The 12,826-nt window shown below is 33.3% G+C and overlaps 1 protein-coding gene across 5 annotated transcripts in view; it reads left to right on the top strand.

The window, feature by feature from the left end:
* LOC128205772 (phosphatidate phosphatase LPIN3-like) overlaps positions 1-12,214 on the top strand; it is a 35,695-nt gene extending 23,481 nt beyond the window's left edge. For all 5 annotated transcript variants that reach the window (XM_052907707.1, XM_052907703.1, XM_052907706.1 and 2 more), the window contains exons 9-15: positions 1,357-1,457; positions 1,729-1,870; positions 3,251-3,399; positions 4,052-4,291; positions 4,789-4,903; positions 6,232-6,335; positions 7,600-12,214. In XM_052907707.1, the coding sequence (XP_052763667.1) occupies positions 1,357-1,457; positions 1,729-1,870; positions 3,251-3,399; positions 4,052-4,291; positions 4,789-4,903; positions 6,232-6,335; positions 7,600-7,798 (1,050 nt within the window). In that variant the 3' untranslated portion in view covers positions 7,799-12,214. The remainder of the gene's footprint in view (positions 1-1,356; positions 1,458-1,728; positions 1,871-3,250; positions 3,400-4,051; positions 4,292-4,788; positions 4,904-6,231; positions 6,336-7,599) is intronic.
* The last annotated feature ends 612 nt before the right edge of the window (positions 12,215-12,826 follow it).

The following is a 12,826-nucleotide window of genomic DNA, read 5'->3' as shown; positions in this document are numbered from 1 at the left end:
GCAGGTTAAAGTTTTAGGGCAAGTTGGGATTTTCACTTAGAACTCCAATACCATTCTTTCAATTGACTAAATTCTTAACACAGATGTTCAGAGCCATCACATAATGAGGTTAGATAACTCCATATTATCTTTTATACAAATTATGGCCCCTGATTGACTATGGAACTTAGGTTAAAGTTTTAGGGCAGGTTAGGATATTGTTTAATAACTTCTATACCCTTCATTCAATTAACTTAATACTTCACACAATTGTTCAGGACCATCACCCAATGATGCTACATAACTCCATATCCTTAATACAAGTTATGGCCCCTGATTGACTTAGGTTAAAGTTTTAGGCAAGTAAAAGTTAAGGGCAAGTTGGGATTTTAATTTAAAAAAACTTCTATACCGTTCATTAAATGCACTTAATAAAATTCAAAATTATTCATGACCATCTTACAACAAGAAACATAACTCTGTTTTAAGCCTAAATACAAATAATGGCCCTTGAATTTATTTTTGTTTTGTTTTTTAATTTCCTTGGAAAGGCATATTTGTATATTCTTAACCACATTTTCATAATGGGAAATCAAGTTATCTGAATGACTTGCGTCATTGTTTGGGCAGGCTGGTGGAAGGGCAGCATCAAAGTCAATCTATGTATCGAATAATTTTAGTTAGGTTTGACATAAAGAGACCAAAATTAGTATTATTACATCATTATTGTATTCTAAGTCAAAGCGGTGTAGGCGAGCGCGCTGTCTTACAACGGCTCTTGTTGTTCTCTATTACAACTGAAATCGGATGTGACAAATTTTGCTATCTTTCAAGACTTGTCAAGCATGTATTTGTTATGGAATAATTTAACTTCATCTTTTTTTGGACACATCAAACCCTTTTATGATGGCCACTAGGCATGAAATATTGTATGTCGGTGCCTTTGGTGGCCTTAAGCACAAGTCAGGTTATGTATTCATTGGACCTTTTGTTAAAAAACTTTGTTTACAACATAATTAACTTCATCGTTGTTAACACTTAAACATAAACTATATGATGATGTGCAAACATACTTAAATATAAAGAAGTACGACTGAACTTGTTATCTCAATCAAATGTTATTAGAAACACATCAGTGCAAAAGTGTATCCATTAGACTTCCAGAGCAGTAATGATTTGAAAAGTTAACAATGGTGAGGTTAACAGCGTTGTTAATTTTAACAAAGTTCTGAACAATCGGCCCATCATTGTTTTACAGCTTTATTAATTCATACATATTGTTTTACAACTGTATGTCTTCATTTTAAAACACCATGTAAATTTTATATTTTGTGTTGAAATAAATCTGTCAATGTAACCCATTATTTTATCCATCAGGCACAAATGGGGGAGCCAGCCAGTTTGGTCGGAGACACACTGACATCGAGCCCAAAATCCAGTGTCACGGAGAGTCCGAAAAAAATGAAGGATATAGACAGGTAAACTATAAACAAAGATTATTGGTAGTTATCAGTTAAAAGATTATGAGGACCAGCTATTTTCTTTGCATCAGTTGTCCAAAAAATTGTCCAATTTGGCACCAATGAAACTGCTTCATTAATTACTCATGGTTGCAAGATTTTCCTAGCGAAATGTCCCATGGTCCTCACTGAAGCAGAGCATAATAGTATGCATTGGGTATGAACATATCAGTTATTGGATGATACACTTAATTTTATTTGGTTGTTTATCTTTTATTTGATATTGCAGGTTGACAGTGATTGGCTGTGACCATTCCTCCAGTGAGGGCGATACGGAGGGGTCTGACCGGACAAATGAACCGAAGAAAAACAAGCGACTCACCAGGAAAAAGATTTACAGGAGAACACTAAGGCTGTCATCAGACCAGATTGTAAGTATTATTCTATAAGGACTTCAATTTCATGACCCTGGCCAAAAGTATTGCCAGTAATTTAAACAATGATTGCTGTTTGCTGTCAATAACAGAAGGTCACAGATAAATCTCTGATATATAATTGCAGGGTTCGAATTTAGACTCGCATACTCGCAAAATGCGAGCGACATTTGGAAATTGCGAGTGACTTTTATTCAAGCTCGCAAAATTCTACGAGTGGCTTTTTCTAGACCACAAAATGTTAAAAGGAAAGTAGAATAAACATGAACTTAATTCCGCTATGTAGTCGAGTGTAAACAGCCTATAAGTGGCATGTTTACACTTCCGGTATAAAGAAGACAGTACGGAGTCACGCTCTAGTAGGTTTTCAAAAATAGACCAAATACGGAAAAGGCCGAGTTTTATCTCGAATCTTTCCGGGATGCTCCGAGGTGTGCGAGGCGTGCATAATACAAAGTAAATACGAATGACGTAATCACCTAGCCCAATCATTGGCTAAATTTAGCGCTTTTGCGCACTATATGTAAACCCCATCATCCTTTGAATATATTTCCGCCCAACTGTCAAAATGAATAGACTACGTTGATCGATATATTTCATGGTCCAAAGTATCCACGCTACATTTACTGTTGCTTTTTTATTTTAAATTTATTATTTTATTGTTTTTAATACTTATAGACAAATAATAAAATTGCAAGTTGATTTGTCATTTTGCGAGTTGCCTCAAAATGCACTCGCAAAATTTTGCGAGTGCTCCTCAAAGTTAAATTCGAACCCTGAATTGTTTGTTTAATGCCTCGATGGTAGATTTGGGGAAATTGTTTCATTACAATCTCTGTTGTATCCAATTGATAGTCTCTGAGACTAACCACCACTGTCTGTGATAGTTCTTTTTAACGATTAAACTTGATTTATACCTGCTTTTATGGGATTTTATTCTTTTAAAGGCCTAGTTTAAGCCTTCTTCAATGTAATTTGAGAAACTTGTGTCTTAACACAGACTTGAGACAGTTCTTAATTATGGCCCCAGGTCCTTGCTCTTTTAGGACACTTGTTAAGTACCAAAAATCACTGTGTATAGGATGCTATCATAGATGGGATGCTAAAATAGATACTAAATAAGAGGCTATCATAGGTAGGACGCTAATAAAAATGTGAGAAAAATAAAAAAAATAAAACTGAAAACCTCTAATATGACACATTAAAAATCTGTTGAAATCATCTGCCACCATGTTTGTTCTCAGTGACAAAAAAAAAAATTATCGTAAAAATGGCGATGGGTACTCATTTGTCTTAGCAATTTGAGGTGGTGTCTTTTACCACCACAGGCAAAGCTCTATTTAACAAATCTTACACAATGACCTTAACATTTTTCAGCGACAGTTGAATTTGAAGCCGGGTCAGAATGAGGTGACGTACTCGGTGACGACGCAGTTCCAGGGGACAAAGCGATGTACATCCAATATCTACCTGTGGAGATGGGATGATAAACTCATTGTTTCAGACATTGATGGAACCATCACCAAGTAAGTGCTTAATTAAAATAGTTTAAATAAAATACAGTTTAGACTTTTTACCAAAATGAAGTTAATGTTGTGGAAGTTTGAAGACATTTGGCTGATTGTTAAGAAAAACAAAAACAAAACAGGTACAGCTGAAGACTATTCCATTAAAACATATAACCCCCGGGGGGAAGGCATTTTAAAATACACCACCCCCTACAGAAGTGAATTTACCCTTTTGGGGTCCAAATGAACAAAAGAAGACACCTCACCTTATTCTATTTAAATAATTGCCTTCCCCCCGTGTGTTACATTGTGTATATGTTTTACTGGAATAGCCCTGAAATAATGGTTTCAAATTGTGTTAGAAATACTGCAGATCATAAGTGAATCCCTTCAACATCCAGAGCAGTTAACAATGATGGTGTTAACAATGATGGTGTTAACAATGATGATGTTAACAACTTATTCTAAACAATCGGTGAAGAATAGAATAAGAAAAGGTTAATAAATCCAGACATTGCTTATAATTGTCACTTTTGACCTTACCTAAACTTATTATTATTTTTATTTTTTTGATGGGGGGAGGACCCTTTTTATTTGCCCCATAATGAGGACCATGGGCTAGAGGGTCAGACAAGTTTTGCGAACTTTAACCCTTTCATTGTCTTTTCAGGTCAGACGTATTAGGTCAGATCTTACCAGTAGTTGGACGTGACTGGTCGCAATCAGGCGTGGCCCAGCTTTACAGCCGGATAGCGGGAAACGGCTACAAGTTTCTCTACCTCTCTGCGCGTGCCATCGGCCAATCAAAACTCACCAAGGATCTCCTACAGAACATTAAGCAAGGGGAGATGACTCTACCCCCAGGACCTTTGCTCCTCTCTCCAACGTCGCTAATAAGTGCTTTTCACAAGTATGTGTATTGATCAATCATTCGATCTTTTTGGGGGGAGGGGGCGAGATGGTCTAATGGTATGGGTATCCACCTTTCATTCACTCTTGTGGTGGTGGATACTATCCCCACCAGGGGCAAATGCTATTGGTTTCTCAAGGGCACCACCCATGACATAAACTCATAGGTGAATCATACCAAGGTATCATGATGTAACTATTGTCAGAAAGGAGCTAAAATATTTATCTTAAACTAAGAATTTATTCATCAAATTGAAAACAATGATTATTATGTATATATAACAGCTATGTATGTTGATAAACATCAGAATGTGAATGAAAATTGTAATCTTTTATATTCTATGAGCTTGAAACAGTATTTGCAATAAACGCTAGAATGAAAAATTGAAACAATGCCACCACTGGCTGTGGCAGAGAATTTAACAATGATACTGCACTGACCTATAGACTGTAATGTTAAATCATTTCTTTACCGAATACTTGTACTTGTTTTTCTAGAGAGGTGATTGAGAGGAAGCCAGAAGAGTTCAAGATCAGCTGCCTGTCTGACATTGGGTCACTGTTCCCAGCTAACACACGCCCCTTCTATGCAGGGTTCGGCAATAAAGTTAATGTAAGTATCATCATTTATGGCATTCTAGGATTTCTAGGCCAAAAATTGATTTTTTATTTTATGTCATAAGTCTGACAGTTGGCATAACAAGTCCACTAACGAGACATATGTGTTATGATGAATGCAAACAATAAGTCTTATTAACTCTGACTTCCATTATATGGCGTGGATAAAAGAATTGAATTCAAATGCTTCTATTTTACACATAGAATCCCTGATTTTTTATGAATTAAGTTCAGAATTGAGAGTTGGGGAAGAAATTGCTCAGAATTTCTGCATTTTATGAATTAAGTTTCAAAAATGAGAGTTGGAAAAGAATTTGCTCAGAATTCCTGGAATAAAGTTTCAAAATTGAGAGTTGAAAACTCCTCAGAATTCCTGCTTTTAATGGATAAGTTTCAAAAATATATTGTGCAGATAATGATTAATCCGATTTGATGCCTGTTTTTCAACCTTGTGACTCATGTGTGACACAAACAGTGGCTGTTACAGAAACCTGTTACCTATAATAGCTGTGAAGGTGGTAGTAGTAATTAAACCATTGCATGAAAAACAGCTGTTTCAGAAAGACATGGATTGTGTTATGAAACATGGTGAACTCTATTAATACCAGTGCAGTAAAGTGTTGATATAAAAAAAAAAATATCTCGGCATGATGATCAATTCTTATGAGCCAGCGATGCCTATTCAATCTGAACAAGAATGATCAAGGTGGAATAACTTGCCTATGTTTGAGGTGATGAAGTTCAGAGGCTTGTTTCAGTAAAGGTCTTAAGTTGATTTTAGTCATAAATTGAAATTATCTTAGTCATATTTATTTTTATTTTGCTCCATATTTGAGTGAACTGAATAATAATAGTTCGCTAAGGGTTACGCATCACCAGACTCTGAAAAGCTTTAACGTGGGCATTATCACTGTAGTTGTAGGTAAACATTAAAATAAGTTTGACAGTAAGTAAGTAACCATTTAGTTCTTAATAGTTATTGTGGTAGTATTTGCTCTGTTGTCAGCCGCTGCGGCATGCAAAAGCCTTAACCTTGGACATAAACTTGTTATATATTTGAATGAAACTTAGTGCACATGTTGTCAGAGACACCATGCACGTGAGCAGAAGAGCCCATTACTCCGGCTTTAGTTGTTTTGAGTTATGCCCCTTTTTGACTGAAAATCCACAGACAAGCATTTGTGTTCACTCTTTTTCATTCTGATCAACTTGAGCTCCATCACGTCTTTGTATGATATTCAGCCTCGTGGGTCTATGACCTCCTGGTAAATAAATGTTCTGTTTTGTTTTTATCACAATTATGTTATTTCATTCTTCTTCCAGGACGTGATAGCATATAAGGAGATAAAGATTCCTATATTCCGAATCTTCACCATCAATCCCTCTGGCGAGCTGAAACATGAGCTCTCCCTCACCTTCCAAACCTCGTAAGTTATCCGTAACATATGAAAAATATACAGTCTAAACCCGTTGGCTCAAACTCGCTTGGCTCAAATTTCTTGATTGCTCGAAGTGATATTAAGGACAGGTTCCTTTATGCTGAACGTAAGCATTCCTGCTTGGCTCAAATTGTCCAAGACTCAATGTATTTTTGCCGGTCCGTTGGAGTTCGAGCAAACGAGGTTTGACTGTATATGATTCAACTTGAATAAGTGTTGTCATGCCTTTTTTTGGCTGCAAAATATTCCCTGACGAGCATTGGTGTTTGCTCTGCGACACTGTCTATCAAACACAGTTGAGGTCCGGTTCATAGTATAAATGTTTTTCTTAACAATGGGCTGACAATTCAGGACTTAGTTAAAGTAAACAACGTTATTAACGACATCATTGTTAAAGTTTAAACTCAAACTATTTCACGATGTGTTAATCTATTCAAATAAAACAAGTTCATCTAAAACAGTCATCTCAAACGTTGTTAAGAACACTGCATAGGCCTAAAAAAAAAATGTTTGGTTAGGGTTACATCCTTTTCAAAAATAGGTAGGGTAGGTAGGCTTTTTTTATTATTATTTTTTTTTTTTTATTAGGCTTTATATAAGAATGTCATTTTCATCATTGTAGAATGGTGTTAAAATTATCTTCTATATAAGTAATTAAGGTTTTAAACTACATATTTAAAAGCAAAAAAAAAAAGAAAAAAAAATTTTTTTTTTTTTTTTTTAGTTTTTCATTTTTTTTTCAAACTGACTATAAAAACGTTAGGGTCGGCGCCTATTCCGTAGGTAGGGTCGGGTAACCCGAACCAAATGTATTTTTTTTAGGCCATATCACAGGTGTATCCATTAAACTTCCAGAGTAGTAACAATTTGAAAGTTAACAACGATGCCGTTAATCATGTTGTTAACTTTAACAAAGTTCTGGGCAATCAAGCAATTGTTTTTCACTTTCAAATCTTGACTGCTTTGGAAGTTATTTTGATATACTTGTGAATCACTGTAACAAGATTTGAGACAATTATTTTAGCTGTTACAGTACTTGATTACCGTACATATGAATATATGAGCCAACACACTATCAAATTAATTCATGTTTAAAAGTTTACAACGATGTTGTTAATCATGTTGTTAACTTTAACATAGTTCTGAACAATCAGGCCCATGTTTGAAATCTTATGTATAATTGTGTGAATACTAATTCTTGTAATTTAAGTTAGACCTTTAAAAAACTGTAATAATTTATTTTCTATGCCAGGTACACAAAGTTGACAGACGTTGCTGACCATTTCTTCCCACCAATCCACAAATTGCCGGGGAATAGAGCCAGTGAATATAACGAAGTAAACTACTGGCGGGAACCTCTTCCTGAATTATCGCCAATTGAGGCAGATATAGTCACCATCGGCGACGAGACTCGGACGCCAACAACAGAAACCGCGGCAACTCATAGTTGACGGTTTTCATCCATGATCACACGGCAGCAGAACCTGAAGGAAAAATCTCGCGTACGACACTTCAGCACCCCAGCTGATATCGGCAGTTCCAAAAATATGTCTTCGTTGCCATCTGCAACAACTTCGAAACATTCCAAGTCAGACAGACATCATCAATTCGCTGGTCATCTTCTACCCAGTGAAAACAGTATCGATGTTTACGATGACTTTGATAGCGAATTTTCTGATGATTTTGAAGATTTGGGTATGGCTGGGAACCTTTCTACAAACAAAACCAAAAAGAAGTCTATCTGGTTAATGCCTTTTTCAGTTAATAATCTATTTGCTTGATATATTCAAGTTTGAATTTCAATTGAGGGTTAAAAAAAAGGTCAAGAATCAGTATTTTTATAATTCAGGTGCATTTTCCTTTGAGTTCTTAAAGTACATGTAAGTAATGTTTAAAACTCAAATATTTGTTTTATTTTCTGAAAGTGCTGTACATTTGTGCTGAAATTAATTTCGTTTATAACCCCTTGGATAACTTTAATATAACTTCCTTTAAATAGTATATACCTATTTATTTAAATTTTACCGAATTTTACTTTCAAGATGTTGTGAACTTTGTCTTTCAACATTTCATTGTTCATGAGAAAGATGCCACCAATGTGAATAAGGGATTCTAGCTTGGCATATGAAAATCTAGTCCTATGGTCTTTCCGAATAGGTACCTTAAAATGTGAAAAATACCGTAGCTTCTTAAAAGACCACATTAAAGTTAAGTCTCAGTGATTTTTTTTTGAAAATGATTTTACTGCCTGTGCCTTCTCATTTGGTAAAATAAGAGCGTGGTTTATTCACTTATAAATGATTTTATTTTCCCCTTCAGCTGATTGTTGTATGGGATTTTTCTAACACCCTGCCTCCCTTGCATTTTCCAGATTTTTTTTAAATTTGGGAGAATTTATGGACGATTTTTTGCCAGGGGAAACGGCTGATATTTGGCAGTAAAATTAACCCAAAAATTATCACTGAGTGGTTATACTTTTAAATTGAAACTTAACTGTCTAAACCATATGTACACATAGTTAAGTTTTTACCTAAGATCAGATATTGTCAGATGAGACTTAGATATGTTTTAAGTTGTTGAAGCTTTAAGATACGGATTTTGTTAAGTTTTATTTCTTTTAACAATTTTGTGATACTAGATGGCATACAATGTCAGGAATGATTGTAAAGAACAGGCATTAGAAATGTTATGGGTATTGTTGTGACGGTATGGAAAGCATATATGTTTTAAAATGCTTTGAGCACTGTTGTAGAAAGTTCTGTGACAAACACAGTTGGCTTACATTTGTTTTATGATGTTTCAAGTCAGTCCCTCAATGAAGGTATGTTAAATGTTAGCCTTTCTTACGGTAATTATGACCAAAGCTTAGCCTATATGTACTGAAACCTTTGTAAGAATGATTTCTATCTGCTTATCAAGCTTTGGACTGTGTACATCTACAGTTGCCAACATGTGTATCTCGTTTTATTTAAGGCTGAAATGTATTTACTGCTATGGTTACACTTTATTCTGTATTTTACTTAAAGTTAAAAGACTTAAATTTAGGGTCACACTATATTGGGTGTATTTTTCTTACAGTTAAGACTTAAGTTTAAGGTCTCACTATATTGGGTGTATTTTTCTTACAGTTAAGACTTAAGTTTAAGGTCTCACTATATTGAGTGTATTTTTCTTACAGTTAAGACTTAAGTTTAAGGTCTCACTATATTGGGTGTATTTTTCTTACAGTTAAGACTTAAGTTTAAGGTCTCACTATATTGGGTGTATTTTTCTTACAGTTAAGACTTAAGTTTAAGGTCACACTATATTGGGTGTATTTTTCTTACAGTTAAGACTTAAGTTTAAGGTCACACTATATTGGGTGTATTTTTCTTACAGTTAAGACTTAAGTTTAAGGTCTCACTATATTGGGTGTATTTTTCTTACAGTTAAGACTTAAGTTTAAGGTCTCACTATATTGGGTGTATTTTTCTTACAGTTAAGACTTAAGTTTAAGGTGTCACTATATTGAGTGTATTTAAGTTTAAGTAAAAAGAATTTCGTTTCTCAGGTTCTGTTTTATTCTGTTTGCAAAATGAGCTGTATGATCATGTATTAATGTCCATTTCATTTCATTTTTTGTATTTTTTTCATAATTTACTTTTTGTTTTGTTATAAGCTTAGATTTAAGACTTTAGATTTATAACCATAATGATTCTAGATTCATTGGTTATCTTGTGAGAAACATATTAAAAAAAATGTTTATGATGTTAATTAAGTGTTATATTCATGTATTCAATTTTCATTTGATATTAGATTATTTTTTCAAATGCATTTTCATGATATGTTTTCAACTAATGTTAGTGTCATGTTTTTTTTCCTTATCGTAGAAAATTTAGCTCATTTTCGTTGCAGGTTGACTTTGGATCAATTTTAAGTATTTAGCAGAATACAAATCTTTGTAAATATCATTCTTTCATCTTTATGTAAAAATTGGTACACATTTCATGTAATTGAAAATCATCAAGAAATCAATCAATTCCATTACCGGTGTATGGTTCAAGGTGTAAGCATACTTGTTTTTTAAACTGTCTCACAATGATATATATAGGTATATTGTTCACATTTATAGAAGAAATGTAACTTTTTAAAAACTATAACGTAGTCTAAATAGTTTAATTTTGTAATTTATGATGTGTGATATCACAGACATATATCTGTGTGATATTTAAGTAAAATTGTTGGAAAAAAATCAAACCTTTTATTTTGTGTTCATAACTTTATTGATAATTATAGACATTTTGTTAATACATGGATGGATGTGTTAAGAATAGCATTTTATAAACGGGTTTTATAAAACATGAACAAAATTTGATCTCTGATACTAAACATTGATAACAAAATATATAGTGTTCATTTTCATTTAAAAAATTCCTTAATGCCGTATAATCATTTGCTAATAATCAATCTTTTTTTTGTTGAAAATAACCATTTATCTTTAACTTATTTTATTTCAGTTATTGTTCAATTTCATTGTAAATGAGTTTAACCTTTTTTTTAATGGTAGCTGTATTAATGTCATTATTAAAATGTCTATATCTCAATATTATGTAAATGTGAGGCACTCAACAGTGTTTGTTCAGAAAAAGTATGAATACATATTCTGTATGCAGCACTCAATTATTATGAAAATGAATGTTTAAGTCTTGCGTAATTGTAATTTGCAATATATATTCTTTTATATGATTTCTTTGTTATTTAGGATTTTCAAGTAGTATGTTGATCTATTTTCAACATACTTTAAACAAAGTGAATCAAGTATAACAACTCTTTGTCTCTGTTTTTGAATTCCGCTCTTGCAACCACAGAAGCTTTGCATAGTATTCTAGTATAATGGTTTCAGAACTTTAGTATCTACTTCCCATCCAAAAAGAAATTACCTTTGGTTGTCAGTGAATGATAATGTGTCCAGTCACATTGACTGTATTTTATCACACTGACTTACATTTAGGCATTGATTTTATATAATATTGTTCTGAATGAGATACTTAGCTTGCTTTTATTTCTGATGGTGTAAAGACTACAATTCATGAAGACTTAGAGGTTTTTATAAAATAGATTTAAATTTATTCCAAAGAATGTACATTTTGAAGAAAAGAAATCCATAAATTCCTTGATTCACTTTGCCTGTTACGGCTTACGATGCTGACTTCTGAAGCTGCCATGTTACTTTTTGTTACAGTTGTTTTAAGCAACACTTACATATATTATTTACATACTAAAGGCATTCATGTCTCGGTGCTTGCTAAAACTTACAGATTGGCCATTTATAAATATTACGGCCAATCAGCATATGAAATAAGAGGCTTATAAGCGCTTGTAGCTCTGAATTGACGCAATGTTAGAATTCTGTATTAGTAAAATTTAGATTTTGAGGTACATGTACAATGTTTATGAATTTGTGCTTGATTAAGATTCAACATCATTTTACTCTATTGCTAAACAAAGCTTTATCTTTGTCAGCAAACATGTTACAGTCAAAACCGGCTGGCTCGATATCGATTGGCTCGATTTCCTCATTGGCTTAAACTTCATGTAAAGGACCAATCGTTTTAACTCTTTGTAGGCATTCCTGCTTGGCTTGATATTCACGAGGCTCGGAGTATCGAGCCAACCAGTTTTGACCGTATCTTGATCAGTAGTTACATGAATTTGCTTGAATAAAAAAACTAGTATGTTTTAGAAGTTTACATTTATTTGGTGCATTAAGTATTGACATACAGAAAGGGTATACTGTTAGAATAATGCAAAATTATGACATGACTTTAGTTAAAATATTTTTCTATTGTCACAAAATATATTGTTATTAAATTAATAGTAAAATATTACCGGTAGTTACTCTTCTTTCTTAAATTCATTCTGTATACATAATTATATATATAAACCACTGGCCAGTATACAAAAACTAAGACTTGAAAATATTTTCTCTTAAATCCTTAAATCCTATAATTCAATTTAACATTTATAACAACATTCCCCGTAGCCAAAAGGTCATTGCTTATTCTGTAATGCAACTGCAGCTTCTCTGTGAAAAAGGCCAATGTCTGTAGGTTTCAAATGTTTCTTTAAAAACAGTTTTAATGTGATTATTCTCATATGATTAATGAGAAATGGTGTGGATTGTTCATTGTGATTTCTGAGTTAAAATAGAAACTATATTCTTTGTTATTGTGATAGAAATATTTTGTCAAGGAATTTATCAATGCTTGTTTTGTTAATCCAATTATGTATTTTACTACACTTATCTTTTATTGTCAACAATCATGGCAAAACACATCGTTAAACATTGTTTCCATACATCGTCACCCAAGTGCAATAATTGCATATAGAAATAGAAGCAAAAATCAAGTTATTTGCATTAAAGGGACTAGACACCAGATGGTCCCACAATCCGCAAATGCAGGATTTCCTCAAAACAAGCCTAGAATTGTTAATGTGAG

This window comes from Mya arenaria, chromosome 10 (assembly GCF_026914265.1).
Source record: "Mya arenaria isolate MELC-2E11 chromosome 10, ASM2691426v1".
Classification (NCBI taxonomy): Eukaryota; Metazoa; Mollusca; class Bivalvia; order Myida; family Myidae; genus Mya; species Mya arenaria.
The sequence above is the reverse complement of the archived record's forward strand: the minus strand, read 5'-3'. Positions and strand labels throughout refer to the sequence as shown.